The 20,733-nt window shown below is 43.3% G+C and overlaps 1 protein-coding gene across 10 annotated transcripts; it reads right to left on the bottom strand.

Moving 5' to 3' along the window:
- Window positions 1-1,809: 1,809 nt before the first annotated feature.
- Window positions 1,810-20,320, bottom strand: ktn1 (kinectin 1). Of its 10 annotated transcripts, XM_034575833.1 has the most exons (37): window positions 20,157-20,316; window positions 15,517-16,217; window positions 15,106-15,264; window positions 14,883-14,999; window positions 14,644-14,774; window positions 14,404-14,508; window positions 14,132-14,272; window positions 13,913-14,019; window positions 13,514-13,658; window positions 12,507-12,603; window positions 12,224-12,408; window positions 12,019-12,108; window positions 11,889-11,926; window positions 11,699-11,789; window positions 11,325-11,393; window positions 11,171-11,208; window positions 10,969-11,059; window positions 10,715-10,783; window positions 10,590-10,627; window positions 9,745-9,835; window positions 9,598-9,657; window positions 9,470-9,522; window positions 9,301-9,385; window positions 9,013-9,053; window positions 8,820-8,910; window positions 7,987-8,073; window positions 6,300-6,389; window positions 6,098-6,184; window positions 5,927-6,016; window positions 5,756-5,848; window positions 5,565-5,633; window positions 5,367-5,450; window positions 4,859-4,942; window positions 3,329-3,412; window positions 3,138-3,233; window positions 2,923-3,033; window positions 1,810-2,796 (listed from the first exon to the last, which is right to left on the bottom strand). In XM_034575833.1, exons 2-37 carry the CDS (start codon window positions 16,214-16,216, stop codon window positions 2,767-2,769), a joined length of 3,837 nt encoding a protein of 1,278 aa, XP_034431724.1. In that variant the 5' UTR covers window position 16,217; window positions 20,157-20,316; the 3' UTR covers window positions 1,810-2,766. The 10 variants fall into 10 exon arrangements, with proteins under 10 accessions (XP_034431724.1, XP_034431722.1, XP_034431723.1 ...); XM_034575831.1 differs by having other exon boundaries at window positions 9,470-9,657; XM_034575832.1 differs by having other exon boundaries at window positions 9,470-9,657; window positions 14,883-14,996.
- Window positions 20,321-20,733: the final 413 nt, after the last annotated feature.

Raw genomic sequence — 20,733 nt, 5'->3', positions numbered from 1 at the left:
CCAGCACAACAGCCCTGTTGTTTTAAAGGCCTTTTAACATGCAAAAGATGAGAGCAGGAGTTTTCTGTCCAGAGACACAAAGTCAAGGCAGTTCAAGTGGCACAGAACCAGTATTTCTCCTTTCAGCAAAATGGAAAGCTGCTAGTAGAAAAGATAAAAACACAGCACAAACATTACATTACATATCGTTTAGTTGATGCTTTTATCCAAAGCAATTTACAATACGTGCACTCAACCATGAGGGTACAAACCCAGAACATCAAGAATCATGTGAGTACATTAGCTTCAAAAAGGCCAAACTGGTAACCAGTGAAGGGAGCGGAGGACCGGTGTAGTGTGAGTGAACGTAGGTAGGTTGAAGACCAGTCGAGAGGCTGCATTCTGGATGAGCTGCAGAGGTCGGATAGCAGCAGTGGTGTAAAGTAACGGAGTAAAAGTACTCTGTTACAGTACTTAAGTCGTTTTTGGGAGGATCTTGACTTTCCTTTAGTATTTATATTCATCAGGACTTCCACTATACTCCACTACATTTGAAAGAAAAAATGTATACTTTTACTCCGTTACATCGACATTGGACACCTCGTTACTCGTTACAAATTATAATCGGAATATAAATCCAATACTATTTGAACCTCAGCATCTGGGGTTCAAAATTTGTAAAATTATACAGTATATGTATATTTTTGTTATATTTTTTCAGTCACCTGAAATAAAGCTTGGAGAGAACAATTTTTCAGTTTGTGTGTAGGCCTACTATGAAAAGCACTTAGTTTTAATTGTGGTACTTGTACTTTTACTTTTGATACTTAAGTACATTTCAAAACCACATACTTTTGATACTTAAGTACATTTAATATGAGCTACCTTAAGACTTTGACTCAAGTCATTTTCTTACGGGTGACTTAAACTTTTACTTGAGTCACTTTCAGGTAAGATATCTGTACTTTTACTCAAGTATGGCTTTCAAGTACTTTATAAACCACTGGATAGCAGTAGCAGGTAGACCTGCCAGGAGGGAGTGGCAGTAGCATGAGATGACAAGAGCCTGGACTAGAACCTGTGCCGCATTATGAGTGAGAAGTGGAAGTATCCTCCTGATGTTAAGCAGCATGTATCTACATGATCGGGGTGTTGCAGCAACGTTGGCGGTGAGTTGACTGTCACACCCAGGTTCCTAGCCGTCTGGGTGGGGTCTACCACAGAGCTGGCCATGGAAGGAAAAGTAGCTGGGTCTTGTCAAGGTTGATTTTCAAGTGGGTGAGATGTCAGTCAGACAAGCAGATATTAGTTTTATTTATTTATTTATATTTATATATAATTTTTTTTTTCCCACAATAGTTTTCCAAAATGACAACCAAGGCAGAAGTTCTCCTTGATAAACTTTGGATTATTTCAGCCTCTAGTTTCCCCCTCCTTTTCCATGACATCTTATTGATGGGAAATAATTTTAAAAACCTCATGCAGGAGCTGAGAAAATAAACAGTCCAGGGTGATTATACAGCATGTTACCATCACGAGAAACTGGTCACACACCAAATCCTCTGTAATTGAGGCTTGCAGAGCGTAAGCTTCTCTGCCGTCATACGCTACTGCATGAGGAACACGTACAAGGAAGTCAGATGAATGTTTTTTTCCAGGCAGAATATACCTCCCAGCAAAATCTACATGAACAGATGCTTTGTCATTTCCCTTTGCACTGTCACGAATGAATCACATCAGTCTGGAATTTCTACTGAGGCTCAGTGCTGCCCCACAGTGGAACAGAGAAAGAAGTGCAGTGGAGGAAAAAGAATCAACACAAGGTCCTGGACAGATTTATCAAGCATCCCTTTTTATTAACATCACCAGTTACAAAAAGAACAAAAACTTCAGTGTTAATGAACTTAGCAATAATATAGCGAGTGTTGATTACAGATGATATGGGACACTTATTCCTAGAGTATTTGCAGTAGGATTTAAAAACCTCTACACTGCTGACCTGGACCTTCCCCCCAGCCAGGGTCCCAGACTTCTGTCTCTCTGGAGCTGCAGTACAGATCTGACTACAGTTTGTCAATCATCTCCATGGTTACAGTCACCTAGTGACCCATCTGATATGCTGAGACCCCAACTGATCTCCCTCTCCCACCCAATACTGAGCCATGGTATGCATGGAGCTATGAATTAATGAATGCACGAAGATGCACAGGTCTTGACAGTTTTTCTCATCAGGAGACAAACAAATCGACAACAGTGTGTTTCAGCAGGCCCTAATGGTACATTTAAACGAGACATATCTTTAAGTTAAGGAAAAAAAGGACTGAAAACCCAAGTTGGAAATTTGTATCACTGCCCTCCAAACAACAAAAACTACTGCAGGATTCAAAAAAGATTTCATTGAAAAATACAGATTTTAAAGAGGAATGCCACGCTGTTTAAATTATGCTGGATGTGGTTTTAAGTTTAGAATAAAAATTAACCGGCTGTGATGCTGAAGAAGAGGAATGTGGTGGGAGTGGAGTAGTGTGTGTTTTGGTACAGTGTTTGGAATTAACAGTATCATCTGCCTGCTGCCTTATGGCCAACAGTGAGTCTGGGAGTTGTTGGCCAGCGCCTCAGCCACAGTCAGTTGGCGGCTGCATACAGTGCCGGTGAGGTGTCAGAGGTTGGGAGAGGGGAGGTGGCTGGATGTGACGGTATGGTGTAATGGTGGTAAGTGATGAGACCAAAGGTCATAGGTGGTCTCTGTGGTGCAGGGTGGCTGCATGGGCGTCGATCCTCCTCTCACTATACCTTGGGCAGATCTTTGTCAGCCACCTGGAACAAATCACACATGTACAATGTTGAGACTTCATTGAATTGCTGTGTGTTATAAGTAAAGATACAAGACTTTGATACTGTAATGTTGGTTTATTGTGCGATGTGAGACGGCGTAGGCTTTACCCCTTCCTGTCCCTTGGCGAGTTGCCGGCTGACGCCTTGTAGCAACTGCTGTAGCTCTCGGACTGTCTGGTTCAGACCTGCAGCCATTTTCTCCTTTCTGTCGATCGCCTCCTGTCAGAAACAGCACAGAAGGTTAAGAGCTCAGTGCAACCACCTACATGCGAATAACACAAACCACCAACTGCTACACAACCCAAACTGCCTGGGTCTCTCACCCCCTGTGATGACGGACTGCTATTCTCGATCAGGCCATCCGCATTGTCCGTCACATTTGAGAGCTCCCCCTGAATCAGATCAAGAGACTGCTGGGCCTGTGCAAAGAACCAGAACGTTACACTTGTTAACGATGTGACCGGAAGTTGCAAACACATCAGAAGTGTAATAAAATATAAATAAACCTTCTTACCTTATGCAAATCACCAGCCACCTTTTGCCTCTCGGTCTCTTCCCCCTCCAGTTTGGACAGAGTCTCAGTGAGCTGGGTTTTCAGCTGGAATTAAAACCGACACTTATCACATCATTGCATGTAAATATATTCAAAACCTTTAGCCAACACAGGGTACATCTTATATTAAAGTGCTCGAATATTTGCACAGATTCAATCTTGTCCTACGTCAGCCACAATCAAACCAAAAGTAGCACAGTGTGAAAGGGTGCGTCAGTGTGGACATGTTGCTTCAGGTATTGGTGAGAAAATGAGTCACGTTCAAGAAAGTCCAGTTTAGCGTAACACATTCCTATTTTAGACTTATCATACACCCACTGCACAGGTGATACTTGTAAACAAGATGTAGCAAGTCTGGAAAGTTGTCGCTGCTGCTTTAATTTTTTCCTCCACCAAGGAGTGTGAAATTTGGTGCCGTTAAAAATAAAAATGTGGATCTAGTGAACTTAAATGTAGTTTCATAAGTCATCACTGACTTTACAAAGTAACCTACAAAGAGTTTTGACTTGTGGGAACCAGACTGTCCAGTGCATTGTTGTTGAACAACGTAACAACATATTTTCTTCTTTGTTTGAGCCCTCATTGAAATCAATGAGGAAGTTGCATTTTTTCCCAATGCTATTTTGGTTTTGATTGCAGCCAACATATGGTACAAACTGTAAGATTGCAAGACAAAGAGACAAAACAGCTACAGAAGGTTTGTAAGACAGCTGGAGGGGATAACAGTGGCAAATGGCGCATTTTTGGGCCTCTGCGCAAGGAGAAAAAGTCCACAAGTAAGCCAGTGTGTTAAAGCTCATTTATGCTCCCTTTATGTACGAAAAGAGATGCATCCGTTTCAAACAATGTAACATCACTGCCTACATAGTTAAACGGCCTCTTTTACCTTGTCATGGTTATATAGCTAACATATCCACTAGAGAAAGAGGACAAAGCAGCCATGTTGTCTGTGAGGCCATTAAATCCATGTGCTAGAACAAAATAACATACAGATGCCTATACTGTCTTACAAACCCACTCCTCAAAACCATTGTTAAGGTTTCTTCCTCTTCTCCAATGATAGTCTCACATGAACCATTGGCTACACTGCACCCCCATGATTTGCATTTAATCCGTAACCTTTCAGACGACGTGAACAAATAGCTGATAACTAACAATGCAGAGTACGGACAGAAGGCTCCGCCACTTTCTAACGTTGAGCATAAATGAGCCTTTAGATGGCAGTGAGTAGAGTGCCAGTGCAGGGAAGAGAAGAGAAGAGTTAGTCTTGTAAGCATCACCAAGCGTGAGGGCGAGTCTTCATTCATAATCTCAGATTTTTGCTACTTCACACGACTCCATGTGTACAGAGGTTATGGATTATGACCCACGGTTGCAGAAGAGGGAGAACACCCCCCTCCCTGTGGCAGGCAGTGTAGAGCCACTGCTGAGTAAAATAAGGATAGGTCTAAAAAAAGGAGCTCTAGCTCTAAGAGGGTGAGCAACTCTTACCAAATTCAGCTCCTCATTCTGTCTGAAAGCCTCTGTATTTGAGCCATCAAGTCTGGTCTGCAATTCAGTCAACAGATCTTTGAGCTGAAATTAAGTTCGAGATGACGTGTTCAATGGGTGTCTGAGAGTGTCGGTGAAGGACAGCACAACTAGCACATAGTCTACGCATCTACAAAAAGGGAATCCTCATTATATTCAGCCGTGTGGCAATAAATTAAGCACAGGATCGGGTTCTGCATGACTGTAAATAACCAAAGGCCATCTATTAAGTTAGTCTGGTAAGCGGGGTAAGCAAATTTCTGCTAGTATATATTCTCCTAAGTATAATAATACTTAATGGGTGTGTTGTGTAATTTTGTATACTCAAAAATAAACCGTGTACAGGATGTCACAAAAACATGTAATTGACGCACAACACAGATCATCCTTTTGCCACAGGTGGATAAAGATGTGACATGGAGGAGGATCACAAGCAACAAAGAGGTGAACAAGTCCAGTTTCTGCTCACCTCTCTAACCTCTGTCACATAGGTGGCGCTCTCACGCTCCGCCCTCTCCAGCTCGGATTCCAAATGCTGCTTTTCTCTTCTCAGCTACAGAACGAGGCGAGGTTCAGAAACACAGCCAACCGAGACAAACAAGTTAAAATGGCAGAATGCTTTGAGTTTGAAAGAAATGTTTGAGAAGCGTGTTTCAAGAGTAAGTACATTTTCCATATCTGCTCCATCTGTTAGTCTCTCAATCTCCTGCTCCAAAGCTGTGACTTTCTGGCTCATCTATAGAATTGGAAATAAGAAGAATGATGCAATTAAAAAGAGCAAACACACCGCAAAGATATCACATTAAAGATTTGGTATTTGACCTGGGAGTTGTTTCCTGCTAAACCTGAATTACATACCTCTCCGGCTTCGCCCTGCGCGACATCCAGCTTCACCCTCCAGCGAGACTCCTCCTGCTCCACGCTGTTCTGGAGGCGTTGCAGGATACCCTCCTGTGGACACGGCTCAGTTTAATCACAGATACAGCACAACTGGGCAACTGGGAACGTAGCGCAAAAAACGTGGCTCACCGTCTCTGCCAACACCTTCTTGTACGTCTCACAGTCTTTCTGTAGGATCCTTTGGGATTCTTCAGATTCTTTCAGCTTCTCAGCCATGCCCTGGTTAGAGAGAAGGATTTGTTGATTTCTAGTGCCTACAAAAAGAAATCATGCTGAACTTTATATTTCTTCTTTGTTTACCTCAGAGTCCCCTGATGCAGGGGTGGACTGTGCAGCTGAGTTTTCAGCTACTGTCATCTCAAATTTGTGGAGCCACTCCTCATGGTTCTAGAAGGAACGAGATGAACGACAAAATCAACACACAGGAGGGAAAGTGCAACGAAGTAAAGAAGCATATTTAAACACAATCTGGATGGTAAAAAAAGTCCAATCAAATCCATACCTGTTCAGTGGGCAGAGGCACATGGGGCAGAAGTCTGTGCAGAACATCTCGACACTCGGCCTGAAATGTTGCTAGCGTTGTCTCGTTCTCCTACACAATGATGGGAAGGGGCAGAAACAAATGTATGGAGAGTTTGAATGCTGACTGTTTAAATAATTTGGTCAATTTTACGACAGGTTCCAGTGGTCATGTGAGCGGATATGACCACCACCCTTATGCTAATCTAAATAATATTGTTTTAAACCAGTCATCACACATTCATTCATTCATCAGGCTGCTCCAATCAATGTCACAGGAATGATTTATGTAGCATTTTAAAGTATAACTGTAGGGCACTGGGATAAACACTGTCTCGCTCCCACATGCAATTAGCTGCAGCAATCATCAGCATCTTTAAATAGGCCACACCTACAAATGTCTGCAACCTCAGATTCTGAGCATATCCCGTTACTACAATCCTCCTCGAACCACAAGTGCATCAATCTGCGTTTCATTAAACTGCACAAAATACCTTGAAACTCTTCAAGAAATTAAAAAAAAAAGGTAGCTATCAGTCCTGCCACAATGGGCCGCCATCATGCACTGTCACTCTGAGGCCTGGAGGGAGAAGGTATGCCAAACGCTAGCCAGCTGGCACTGCGACCACTATTCACATTAACACACTGTGTCACAAGGCAGCTCTGAGACAAGTGTGGAGTTGAATTCAGCCATGCAGCATGCACTGACAGTACACAACAGCTGCCAAGGAACACCCAGGCTCAGCTACGAGAAGGTGGTTTCTACTGTACACCGATGGCAGAGGAGCAGCTGCTGTGTTGATGGTTCAGCATGTACCCTTTGCTAGTGTGTGTGTGTGTGTGTGTGGGGGGACGGCAAAAATATACACGTCACTGCAATATATATATATATATATATATATATATATATATATATATATATATATATATATATATATAAATAAATATATAAATAAGAGCTATCTGGTAGCTCACTATGTCTGTACGAGGAGACTGCAAGCACATGGAATGTTCTGTAGTTGTTGTTGCACTTTCAAGACGTTTCAGTAGTGAAAACAGAGCATTGAGGAACATATGGATACTGTTGCATTTCAGTAAAGAGTTTTGAATGATCATACATCGTTCAAAAATGATCAACTGCATTGAAATCAAAGTGAACTCAACAGATTCTCATTGTCTGATTAACTGGAGATGTCGACACAATGGATGTCACAAAGCAGAATGGGGGAAATCATGCGAGAAATGAGTCACATGACAAAGACAGGAAGTTGCAAGATGATTCTCAATCTAACGGCATCTAATGAAATCGTTTAAAAGTCACTGCACACTCATTTCCAAGCCATCAGCCTGACTGAATCTTTTACATTTCGAAACTTATATATGCTTAAAATAATAATTAAGTTCATGCAGTCTGTGATTCTACAGGTATGTACCATCAGCTCACCACACAGCCAATTGAAGACTGGAGGCCAAAACACAAAGGGGGCGAGAGTGAGGTAAATGAGTATGCAGCTTTGTTATGGATGATGGTGGGAAAAAAAATCTCACTGAGTCAATTATGGCAAAAAAAGGGCAAAAAAAAAAAGAGCAAAAAAAAAAATACAGCATTTGAGGGGGGGTGCATCAGATTGGAACTAGAGTGAAGTAGACTGCGGTGGGGGGTGTCGAACCTTGACAGCTTTGCTGAGTTTTCCTTGAAGCATGGACTCGGTGGCAGACAGAGCTTCCATTGCACTCCAGTTTTTCTCCCGGAGCTCCTGTTTTGGTCAGTTCCAGAGAGATACTACTTTCAGTTCAGCCTCGGGGAGAATGTATTCAGTGACCCTTTAATACAGACTGATAGAATAACACAACAAACCGAATGCATGTCTCTCAAAAATCACTACACTCAGCTTTCCTCCCATACTCCAACCGCTAAAAATAAGTATGAGCAAATCACATCGAGAGTCCAAGTCTCACACCTCGTGCAAAAAAGTATAGTAACGTGTTCTGTAAGCACTTACTATTTAAATGAATGCAATGCTGTCCACATAAATATGCTTTTCATGTCAAGTATGCCAAATAAAATAAAAAGGTAGGCAGATTTCTAATGCTCTGAATCACCCACAAGCACAGACAAGCTTGCTGAAACAGTCATGGCCAAAGGCAAGCATAACAAGAGTAGGCTGGAAGCCTTGTTATGCAACGCTCTGCTTTAAAACAATCCAAATCAAAATAGACATCTGTACTGATGTGTAAAATCATGTTGCAAACACAACTGAAGTGAAATAAATCTTTCTAGTCTGCTTTAAAATATCTGTTTGAAAGAAGAAAGAAAAATAAAACAAGTGAGACTAAGTGGCGGTGGACAAGAGGGATTAAGGTCGTTTACAGTGCATAAGTCAGGTGCATGTGACGGGGGGTGTTTCGGGGTACCACACAAGATAGGGTGGATGTCTCGCAGGGCTAGACCACAGCAGTCACTGGTTTTATATAGCTCAGGTGGTCACAGTACAAAACCTACGTTGTTCTTCTTCCTATGCAGGTCCAGCGAGTCCCTCAGCTCCGCCACCTCACCCCGCAGATCTGCCACCTGCTGATCCTTCTCTGACAACCTGAAAGGCAACATAACAACTTATTATAAACCTGATTGTTTAATAAGGTGTATTACTTGTATAAGAAATATATGTAATGATATGACGTGGCATGTTACTCACGCTGCAAGAAGCTCTGGGTTTGGCCCTGCTGTGTGCAACTGCTGTTTGAGGGAAATGAAAACAAAACAAAACAAAACAATTTAACTGTGACTAAAATCAGAATTTGACCTCATTTGTCAAAATTTATATCTAAATTTAACATCAATTATACCATTGAGAGTTCCATCTGCAAAATCCAACTATCCCAATACATTTGATTTAATGCTTGATTGAAAGTATTTAAATTCTTGATTTAAACCAGGAAATGTGTCACACTTTGCACTCAGTTTTTTTGAAAGCCTCCCTCACCTGCTCCATCTTCTCACTCATGTCTTTAGTCTGTGCCTCCAGCTCAGCTTGCAGCATCTGGATCTGCTGTTCCTTCGCCGCGAGGCTGTGGGTCAGATTTGCTCATCATTAGTCCAATATGTCAAGGCTACGGTGGAGGACTGCAAAGTGATCTTTTGGGTTAACTCACTGATCCTGGTGTTCTTGGAGGTGAGCAGCCGAGTTGGTCAACTCATCTGTCATACACTTCTGGCTCAGCTGGTCCATTTCTGCCTGCAGGGCGGCCAAGCCAGATGAGTGGGTCAACTCATCTGCCATCTCTTTCTGTCTCAGCTGCTCCATTTCTGCCTGCAGGGTGGCCAAATGCTGCTCCACAGACTGAGAGACAAAAAAACCTGCTTCAAACAAGAGTTCAAAGGACAATGCCTAAACCTAATATTTCATTGATAACAGAAAAGCCCAAACCTCAACTGTCTTGTCTCTGGTAGAAATGCCATCTTGTGCTGCCTGTAAACTCTCCTCCATTGATTTTAGCTTCACATCTTTCTCTTGGATCCTACAAAGCACAGTGAGACATCGGTTCATGGCACAGAACTATTTAAAATCACTTGGCATCTGCTGATATTTACATTTATAATGCTATCTTTACAATTAATCGTGTACAGCCACTGGTGGCAGAAGAAAACTGAATAACTATCGTGAGTGAGTTTAGGGAGTGTCCTGAGGTGTCATGAGGAATTAGTTTTGATATGTTCGCATGACGGCAACGAGTAGTTTGAAAACATGCGATTATGACTTGAATCAGTTCCTTTTCATCTCAGCTGGTTGGCTAAGCTGCTGCCCCCAAATGATTGGACTTAAATCATTTTATATCCATCTACATTATGTCTGCATGTGTTGTGGACAAGGGTGGGTGAACATAAAACTTAAGTAACTAATAAATTATCATGAACCAGTGTTTCCCATTAATTATCTAGACAGTTTTGATTTGTTCTACTTTGTCTTGCCAGTTTCAAAATGAACCAAAAATGTTTTACACTTCTCATGCTCCCCCGTCTCTCGCACACTTGCGTGCTATGGTTTTTACCGTCCACACAAACCTCATAGTTTCAGCTGTGTGTGGCAGTTCTCTCACACGCAAGAACTACTCTAGTCTATGTACATGTCACTCAGGCTCTATCGAATGTGAGCGTAAACTGCGTGCATGTGCGCCTGTTCTACCGCTATAAACTGAATCATTTCTGAGGGAAACACTGCATGATGCCTATTCACATGTGTACAAGCATACAAGTGTACTTCACTGATCTTACTTGCTCTGGAGCTCCTCCACTATCGACTCTGATGATGCCTGTGGTTTGGGGGAAAACAAAAATAATACAGAATAAGATGCAAGACTCATGAAATCCATTTTAATGCAGATTTTATATAAACTTACCTGTTCTGCCGATTGTCCCTTAAGACTCTCGATTTCTTGTTTTAGTGCCTCCTTCTCTTCTCTTACAGCCTACATCAGAAAATAATGGATTTAAAACTTTTACCCATCACAGATTGTGATTACAAGGCAGGCAACAAAATGCAGTTTCAGTTAAAAGATGATGTGAGTCAAAAGTAGATCTGTATGTGTGGCAGCATGTTTTCAGGATTTGCTACGGCTCACTGTCTCTCTCTAAACCCGGAGGAAACCGATACCTTGAGCTCTTCCTCCTTGTTGGCCACTTCAATCAGCCCCTTCTCCAGCAGGTCCTCTACGGTTTTCATGTTCTCCTCTTTTTCCCGGACACTGGGTAGGAAGCAATGTTTTATAAAAGGTCATCGTTATTTTTAATTAACACGGATTAACAAGCTTAACCAGTTGGGAGGGTTAAAAATATGTCCCAGTTTTCACACGCACCTCTTCTGGAACTGGTCCAACACCAGCTGGGACGCAGTCTGCATGAGGAGAATCAATGGCAGACAGAAGGAGAGGGTGTGTCAAAAAGAAGAACACATTCCTCACATAACATAAGGGCGTTTGGAATAAAATAAAATATCAAGGGACAACTAACCTGATCAGAAACCTGTGCCTGCAGATTCTGAACCTCTGCCTTCATTGACATGTTGTCATTGTGCATGGCCTGAGGAAGTGAAGACGAAAGGCCATTAATATCTATATATTTACACCACAGGCTCTGACACTATGTATGTTATTTGAACATGGTCATGGCGCTCCTAATTCTGTTTTACATTTGTAAAACCATTTAATAAATTATATGGATTTGGCAGCAGTCAATGTACAACAGCCCGTCCTCATTCTGGCAGGGCAGTGTGCATCGTTTTCAATCCATATTCCTGCTCAGCACATTGTAGAACAAATTCCTGCAAACTAATGAACCCATGCAATGTTGGTATAGCTCCAGATGATGCGCTCTTGTGACTATACCTGCATGTCAGTTTCTCTACTGGCCATACTGCTCCTCTCAGCATTTAGAGAATCCTCCAGACTCTTCCTCTGCAACTCCTTTTCAGACAATCTGGTCAGAGATGGGGAAGAGTTGGGGGAACACATGAAAAAAATCGCAAACTATAGATGTAATCACTTTATCTGAAAATGTAAGAGTTTTTTTTCTTACAGCTTCTGTAGCTCCTCAATGTGAGAGAAATGAGTAGCCTAAATGGGAAGAAAAAGAGATCTCATTAGCCTACAGTTACAGGGGTGGATTAGTCTTACTAAACATAGGTAAATGAGGTTGACCCATATACCTGTGAAGACATCTGGGCTTGCATATTCTCATTCTGGACTTGCAGTGTCTCGTTCTGGACCTGGAAACCCTTGTTTTCATTCATAAGCTCCTGTTAAAACACAGACAGGGTTGTCAGTGTTAGCAAATACTGCATGTGAGTGTTGCTCTGGTTCATAGAGAATTTTTTATGATGATTTTGAGTATGCAATGTTTCAGTGACTCACCTGAACACGCGTCTGCAGTGAGTCGTCAGGCATACTGTGCTGGGACATCTCCATAAGCTCCCTCACTCTCTGCTCAAGCCGCTCCTTCGAGACCATGGCGTCTGTCAGGCTGCTGTGTAGAGTCTGGATCTCCTTGTTCTTGTTGTTCATCTCTGTCTCGGCTGCCAGCATCTGGCTGTGAAGCTCTGCAAACATGCACACACGGCAATTGAGATGCTGAATGAAATCTGACTCTAGTTAGTTGTGTCAGAATTCTCAAGAATGGGATATTATGTTTTGATACCTTGTTTAGAGGCCTGAAGATTCTCTCTCTCAGCATTGACACTGTGGAGGAAGTTCTGCAGTTCTTCCCAGCGTCTCTTGGCATCCTGCAGTTGGGCCTTAGGGTCGAGAGATTAATGGAAATTAATTCACTTTTCTCCCAAACATTACCTGAGCGCTTCACGAGTTGTGCAGGTGTACATGGACAACTGGACATGCTTTTTTAAGGACGTTTCACTTCTCATCCAAGAGGCTTCTTCCGTTCTGGGTTGTGAGGAAAAATAACCTAGTCTGGGAGGGGGCCAGAACTCAGAAACCCAAGAAGTCCAGTTGCGTAAGTACACGTGTACTACTAAAGGGAGCTTAAACCCTCAAACTGGTTTTGTTAGAACTACTAAGATAATTAATTATTTCCATCTTCTTCTCTCTAACTGACAATACCAACATTGTAATTGGTGACGCTTGATCTGTATAAACGCCATCATAATTTCAACAAGACCAGGAATCTCTAGTCAGTCTTTTTCTTCAAGAATTCAAACAGAGCCCCCTTTGTCTTACTAAGTTAGAGGTAACTCGGCATTGCAAAACATCTTGTGGACATTTTTTTTAAATAAACTCTTAGCATTCCCAACATGTCTCTCTGTAGCATCCCATATTCTCTGCTGAGACTCGTCAGTATCGAGCCAGCAACTTAGATTTCCATCTTTGATCGTGGTCAATGAAAAGACAGGAAAGCCTGATGTGGGTGTCTAGCAGGAAAGGGCTGTTTATACACTGCACAAAGCCTCAAACATTCCTGCTTCCAAAGCCAACACAATCCTCCCGGCCCAGGTTCTGTTTCCCACAACCCTCCCCAGGATTTCCACTACACCCTCCTCCCTTTTCCCTGGTAACGCTGCCACACCCGCCGACCAGATTTAAAAGCTGTGCGATATGCTCAGGTTTTGTGTAGCTCAGTTCGTTTATGTCTCAGCTGGGGAAACTGAGGCAGGGGCTAAATAAACACATTGTACATCTGGATTAGCGTACCTCCAGCTGGGACACGTTCTGCTTGTAGCCGACCTCCAGTGACTTCCTCTGGTGCTCCTCCTGCTGCAGCTTGCCGTTGTTGTCTGCCAGCTCTTTCATCAGACCGGCGTACTCAGAACGCAGCTTGTTCAGCTCTGCTGAATTCCTATCAAGAAACACACACACACAAGAATGTGTTTTGACAACGATTAATGGGGCTCTATAGAGAGAAGAGGTTGATGAATTATAAAATATAATAGTCTGCATTATAAAGAGTCTTTAAAGGGCACAATCTAACTGTATGCAGATGGATCTATAAAGTTACAATAGGAATACAAAGACAATGAGCTGAAATTGTAATATGAATTGAATCGCACGATATGACCAGTAGATTCTTATCTACTGTAATGTGGCACTGACTTGCTCTCCATCTGGTTGGTGGCCGAGCTGACCGCGTCCCTCAGGATGCCGTTCTCCTGCTGCAGGCGAGTGATCTGGCTTTCCAGCTGCTCCCTCACCTGTTGGAACTATGCAAACAATAAGGTTCAGTCTCCATGCAGTCTTGTGAAGAACGTGATTCACATTTTTAAACACAACTGAATCAATCTCGAAACATAAACAAGAAACTAAAGCCCTCACCTTTATCTGAATGGTCTGGTTGTCCTGGTAGCTGCCCTGCGCCTTGGCCTGCATTCCACCCAGTTCTTTCTCCATGGCTGCACGTTGCTCTCTCATCATGGCCTCCACCCTTCCTGTCTTTTGCTTCTCCACCTGAAGCTCCTGCAGCACAAGGCAATAAAGCATGTAAGGCACATTGCTGTAAGCTAAGGAATTGTTGAGGTATGAAGAATGAGCTGAAGATTGACGATTAATCATATCACATTTCATTGAGAGAACATGGGGATCTAGACCTGGCTGAGTTGTTTCACTTTGTCCTTGGCAATGGAGGCCTCCTCCTGGAGAGTTGATAGCAGTCTTTCTCTTTCCTGGGCAGCTGGGTCAGGCCTGGCTGCAGACTGGTAGTGAAAAACAGAAAACAAAAAATGTGGGCATAGTACATTTAGCTACAATTACCAGGTCTCCTGCCAATTGCATATGGAGCCCTTTTACACAGACAACTGATTCAAATGAATCACTTATGAATGTCTCACTTTGTGCCAGGCATCCAAAGCATTGGGACTCTTCTCCCTGAGGAGGGCCAGCACACTGACGGCCTCAGCCTCTGACAGAGCCAGGCTGGACAGACCAGACAGCAGCTCCTTCAGTTTCACCTCTGTGTTCTCTGTTAAAACACAAAAGACACAGGAGGGAGTTAGGTAGATGTTTGCATGGCTGAAAAGAAAACAAAAAAAGAAACAAAACTGTATCAGAGTTGTTATTTTAATCTTACCTTTGTCAGTCTCATTCTTCTGTTTCTTGCCAGACCCTTTGGACGGTACATCGTCGTTTTGAGCAGCCTGGTGGTTGGCAGAAGCTGCTGAGTCAGCCAGAACGTGGGCATCATCTACTGAATTTGAGAATAACCGGTTGATTACAACTGATTACTATTTCAGCACATTTCTTTAAGAAACAGACACATAACTAAACATGAGGAATATTCTTATCACCATTACCAGGCTCGGTTTTTTGCTTCTTGGCAGAGTTCTTCTTCTTCCCAGCAGTAACAGTTGGGGTTGCACCATCCAGAACTTTGGTTTCAGCCACAATGGGAGCTTCCTTCTTGACTGGTGCTGGAGCCTGCTCTGCTTTAACCTCTGGCTGCTGCTCATCCACTGGAAAAGGGACAAGCAAGGGTAGATTACTGTCAGTGTCAGACAGTGTGCCATGAGAGCGACCAAAAGACCATTTTCAAACATCAAAAAATACCTGGGCTTAACCTATAAACTTGATGCATTTACTCACATTTTTCTAGATAAACTCACTGTAACTTGATGAAAAGTATTTATTGAATGAAACAAGTTGTTAGAATTTTTTGTTTTCCAAAGAAACACAGCACCACACTGACTGCACTCTTGTTTTCTTACCATGCTCTGTTTTTTGCTTCTTCCTCCTCTCCTTCTTCCCAGAGATCTGAGGAGGTGTCTGAGCCTGAACAGGAGCAGATTGGACCTGGACCTGAACCTCAAGCTGGGGAGAGGGTGGGCTGGACTGTTTGCTAGCAGCCAGAGGTGTCTCTGCCTTGCGGCTGACCGGCTTGGATCCGTTCACTTCTGGCTCCTCAACGGAGGGAGCTGTAGCTGCATCAGCCGCAGCAGCGGCGGCAGCTGCAGCTGCAGCAGCCCTGGCAGCCTTTTTCTCCTTCTTCTTTCTCTCCCTCAGACCGGCAGGAGCCTCAGTTGCCACCGGAGCAGCCACATAAGGAGTAGGAGTTGGTGGAGAAGGATCTGGTGTAGCCACAGGTGTAGGTTCCTCCTCTCCCTCTAGAGTGGAACTGTTGGCGCCATCAGCAATATCAAAGTCTCGCATGTCCTCTTCAGACTCTCCTCCGCCACCTCCACTGCCTCCCCCGCTGGTACTTTCCTTCTTCTTGCTCTTCTTCTTTTCATTCTTCTTACGAGTGTCTGGCCTGGATGGTGGCAGCTTGAGGTCACGTTTCTGCCTGGCCAGCACCTCATCGTAGGAGGTTTCCTTCATGAAGAGCCAGAAGAACAGGAACATGAGGGCGATGACCAGAGAAGGGGCCAGGATGAGCAGGTACTGAGAGTCATAGATATCCACCGCCATTCTAAATAAAAGAAAAAAGACAGGGAAACAAGACCCCACTTAGCACAGAGTTAACACCAACAGTTATAAAGCAGATCTGCCCGATTCCAAGATATACATCTGCTAATATTTAACATATAGCGTGTGTTTGACATTATGGCAACAGATTTATGCAAGCAAAGGCTATTCAAATGCAGAGAAGAACATAAGAGCTAAACGTTTTGATGTACTGTTCATGATTCTGTGATTTCAGCTTGCTGCTCACATTCTATCCAAACGAATTCCTGCCGCACCTGCCTGGGCTCTTGAGAGGATATTGCTTGCAAGTCAAGCGCTGTTACTAGCCCTGGCTATTCAGCGACGTGTGAACAGGTGTCTATACATCACTCATGTTCAGAGGGTGTAAGTGAGAGGTGTCGCACTGACACCCCGTCTTCTTTTAGTGCTATGATCCAATTAGGCAAAACTTCCTCCTGCCACACAGCTTAATGCCCTCTTTACCTTTATATAGGTTCATAGAATTTTGAAACATTTGTAAGATGGTTGAAAAATGGTAACAAAAACCAACCACTTCACCATATTGGCTTAAAGGTTATAAAATAGGCCAAACATATCAGAGACAAGTAGGCTAAAAAGAACACAGCTCACAGCCTCTTTTAGTCGCTTCCCCTCCTCAGCCCCCACAAGGACGACATGCTGGTGTTCCAAACTCATATTAGGATGAATTTGCGAGAGGCAAAAATACACCCACATGCAAGTGTCACCCGCTGAGGTCTGATGCAGCTGCAGTTTGGGCCCCTGCCTGCTTTAAGCCAAGGGAGAAGAGGTTCCTCTTCCAGCGTGAGCAAAGTTTACAGAGTCAAGAGGTCCTGAGATTTCATCAGTTTAGCATCTGCCAAAGATATTCTTAGGAACGATGTGTTGTCTCCTCCAGGCATAAACAGTCATTGCTATGGAGTAAGAATGAACTAGGATGGAATCAATGCAGATAAAGAAGAAATAATATAAACACACAATGTGTCTAGTAGCTCACAAGAAGTTACTATAAAACCAACCAATTGTAACCATTAGCAGTTTCTGATAATTTGCCATTATCTGAGGTGCCACTGAGGTGGTTCTTGCAGCTTTTTCACAATCAAAAATAATGAACCTGGAAATCAGTGTCTTTCGCAAATATATAGCAAGCTCTGGGTGACGACAGCAGCATTGTGTTGTCAACAACACAGAACGTCAGCAACAGTGAGTGACCTGATGACGTGCTGCACAATCCCATCCTATACCCAAGAAACGTGCCAGTGGCGTGGGAGTCACTGGCGTCGAGCAGACCTCATTAGTAATTTGGATTAAGGAGATTACCCATGATAATACATTTAAGAATAACTTTCTACTGCAGGGCTTCCTGAGGACTGACAGGCTTAGGCTATAGTTTGATGTCGACTCAGTTTTCACTCCCACCTTGAAAAACCTCTCATCAATACATCTTCCTCAAAACACAAAAATGTACCTGGCAGGTTAAAATGTTAGTTTTCTAGTTTTAGCTTTTCCTCTAAGCATAAACTACACAGGTCCAAATTACATAACATTTCTAAAACCATTCTCTCAATGGTTTTTGTTATACAACATTTCCAGAAGAGCCTTGAATCAACCAAATACATTTTAACTGGTTGATTGTGATTTTTTTTTACATTCAACATTTCTCTGTATACTCAATATGCTATAGCTGGGAGCAAACTCATCAACATTATGATAATAATTATGTTAATTGTGAGCACAGATCTAGCTGTGGGTTTCAGGAGGATTGTGAATACATTAAGACTTTATTGGAGGTATTTATTATCTGCTTGTCTGCTGTAAAGTGTTTTCTAATCTGTGGCCACATTAGAAGTTGTCAGTCCTATGATACAGCCTAATGTTAATAGATAAACCAGGCACTAGTGCTACTGGGCAGTATGTAATAGGACGGTCTAAAACTTGCACAAGAACTAGCCAGACCACTATGCAACTTTAAGAAAACAGGACCAACGACAAAGAGGAGCTATAGAACAGTATGTACTGAGTTGGGAACGGGTTACTTTCTGTGGCTTCCAAAGCAGGAAATCATTTTCTTATGTAACAGTTAATGTATGTTTAGGAAACGTCCATGTCAGACCAAATGAAGCTGTTAAATAACTCCTAAAGCAACATTGCCTCTTGGCATATAAAGTATGGGTGGAGTAAGTAGTAAGGAACTGTAAAAAATGTGAAGCCTGCATGCTTTCTTTCAGAGCGCCGAGTGGAAGGTGTGTGAGTTTCCTTGTGCAGCCCGAGCCTTGTCCCAGCATCAGAATGAGCCCAGAGGACAAAGCACTCTCGGGCTGTTGGCTCCCCGGAATCTGGCCACTTGGCTGGCCGGGCCTCCTGATTTGGCAGGCATGGACACAGAGGGAACTCCTGATGATTACCAGGACCCAAAAAGCAGCACAGACAGTACTTGGGGAAAACTAGGTCACGACATAAACTTTCACTTTAAGAGGATAATAATGTTTGTCTATGAGTAAGTGAATAACTTCGGAAAGTGTAAGGGTCACAAAAGCCACAGTTTGTTACAGACTAGCGCCTGGGCGAAAACATTATGTTCAGGCAACAAAACTAAGACGAATAAGAGCTACAATGGTTATTAATCTATTGACTTGTATCAATTCCTGAGCTGCATCAATTATGAAACTACTTCTACTGTATATTGTCGGCACCTTTAATCCAAATAGTTTTAGGGATTACAGGCTATTACAAATAATCTAGTTTGTAGTGATAAGTAGGACAAATGGCAAATGACTATGTCTGAATAGTTGAACTATAATGATTATAATCTGACACATTTCCTTTATCAGAATCCAGGTGATAAAGTGAGCAGACCGAGGCAAAGTGTATATTAGGACATCATCTGGTTTTACAGGAAAACATTAACAATTAGGCGTAACTCTGAAATGCTTTGAACCTTCTAAGGAGGCTGTAACAAGGAAACTTTGGAGCTCAGATACTGATTTAAGTAAGACACCACAGATAAGAGTTTATCTAAAACATCAAGGAAATGGATAATGCCAACAAGACAGAACTGACAGCATGCCAAAAGAAAGAGAGGGGGAGATCAGGAGAACCTCCATGTACTAAATTGATGTCCCTATCACTCAGGTTGAGAACTAAATGTCCCAGCATGCTAGGTCGTGTCAGATCCTCGGCCTCGTACAGACTTACAGAGACTACTGACACGTAATGGCAGCTGTTCTTCCTCTGAGAAAAGACTGCCTGTACATACAGCCTGTAATCACTGGGAAAGCAGATCTAATCTTCCTAGCTCAGTTAGCTTCCCGGCTAGCTCCCAAGTCACACGTTATGATGAAACGAAGCATGAAAAAGCGAAAGCTGAGACCCACATGTCGACGGGGGGCTCACTTCTCCAACACGGCCCGGCACGGAATGCTACAACGGCGGGGTCTCAACGTGGTCGTGCGTGTAAGTGGTTTAAATGATAGTTAGATGAGCACAGGAGAAGGTTTGTGGACACTCGAGCTCAAACGAGCTACACGTCGGCGCTATGAATGAGCTAGCTAACATCAACGCTAGCCAAATAACGTGAACCGGCCAATTCAATTGTTAGCACAGAGAAAGTAAAAAAAAAAAAAAGTCGGTATTAACGATAAAAATGTGAACAGGGACGCCCAAGTTTGTGTCTCTCCCCCCGGCTTTGAGAACCGTGTGGAGGCGTGGACGGCTGCCCCACACGGGCCTCTTCTCGCCGGTGACCCAACCTCCCCGTCTCCTAAAATCCCTGACCCGCTCCGCGGCTCCGTTCTTCCGCGTGAGTCCTGAGGGCCGTTCCCAGGCCTGGATACGGAGCTTCGCAAACACCGGGACGAGCCGCCGTTCATTTGATTTGAAAGAGAAACAGACAAAATGTCGGAGGAGGCAGCTGCTTGTCACATACCTGTAGCTTTCAGTGCGACGCTCCCGCAGCCAGAGGTGAAATGGCGTTGCCGTGTGCAGAGTGACTCCGGCGGCCCGCTGACTTCCCGGGGCAGCAGCAGCTCCTGCCTGCTTCTCTGTCCGTCACCGGATCTGCTGCTTCTGGTTCGCGGGGGCGGGTCATCGGCGAGGGGACGCTTGTTTTGCAACGCGGGGCACCCCCGAGCGGAGACGTGCGATTGGACGAGCGACGGCCCCGCCTTTACGGGACATCCTCGGTGTAAACATTTTTTTTAAATAGACAAAAGCATCCAGGGGAGTGGTCACTGCACTTCCCCAAAGTCTGTAGACACGTGACTACAGAGCTTTAATATTTCTTTACAGACGCTTCTACGGAAGCTTATTGCGTCCAGTTGAGAAAAAATGATTCTGTTTTTCTCATAAGGGGATAATTTCCTTTTAGAAAAAATCCCCTCTGTTTAACGAGATAGTTTCCCCCCACCAAAATTAATCCACTCTGTTTTTGTGAATTAACAAGATCATTTTCCTTTAAAAAAAAAAACGGCCCTGTTTTCTGAATTAACAAGATGATTAAGTCT

This window comes from Hippoglossus hippoglossus, chromosome 22 (genome assembly GCF_009819705.1).
Source record: "Hippoglossus hippoglossus isolate fHipHip1 chromosome 22, fHipHip1.pri, whole genome shotgun sequence".
In the NCBI taxonomy this organism is placed as follows: domain Eukaryota; kingdom Metazoa; phylum Chordata; class Actinopteri; order Pleuronectiformes; family Pleuronectidae; genus Hippoglossus; species Hippoglossus hippoglossus.
This window is presented reverse-complemented; position numbering and strand designations above follow the sequence as displayed.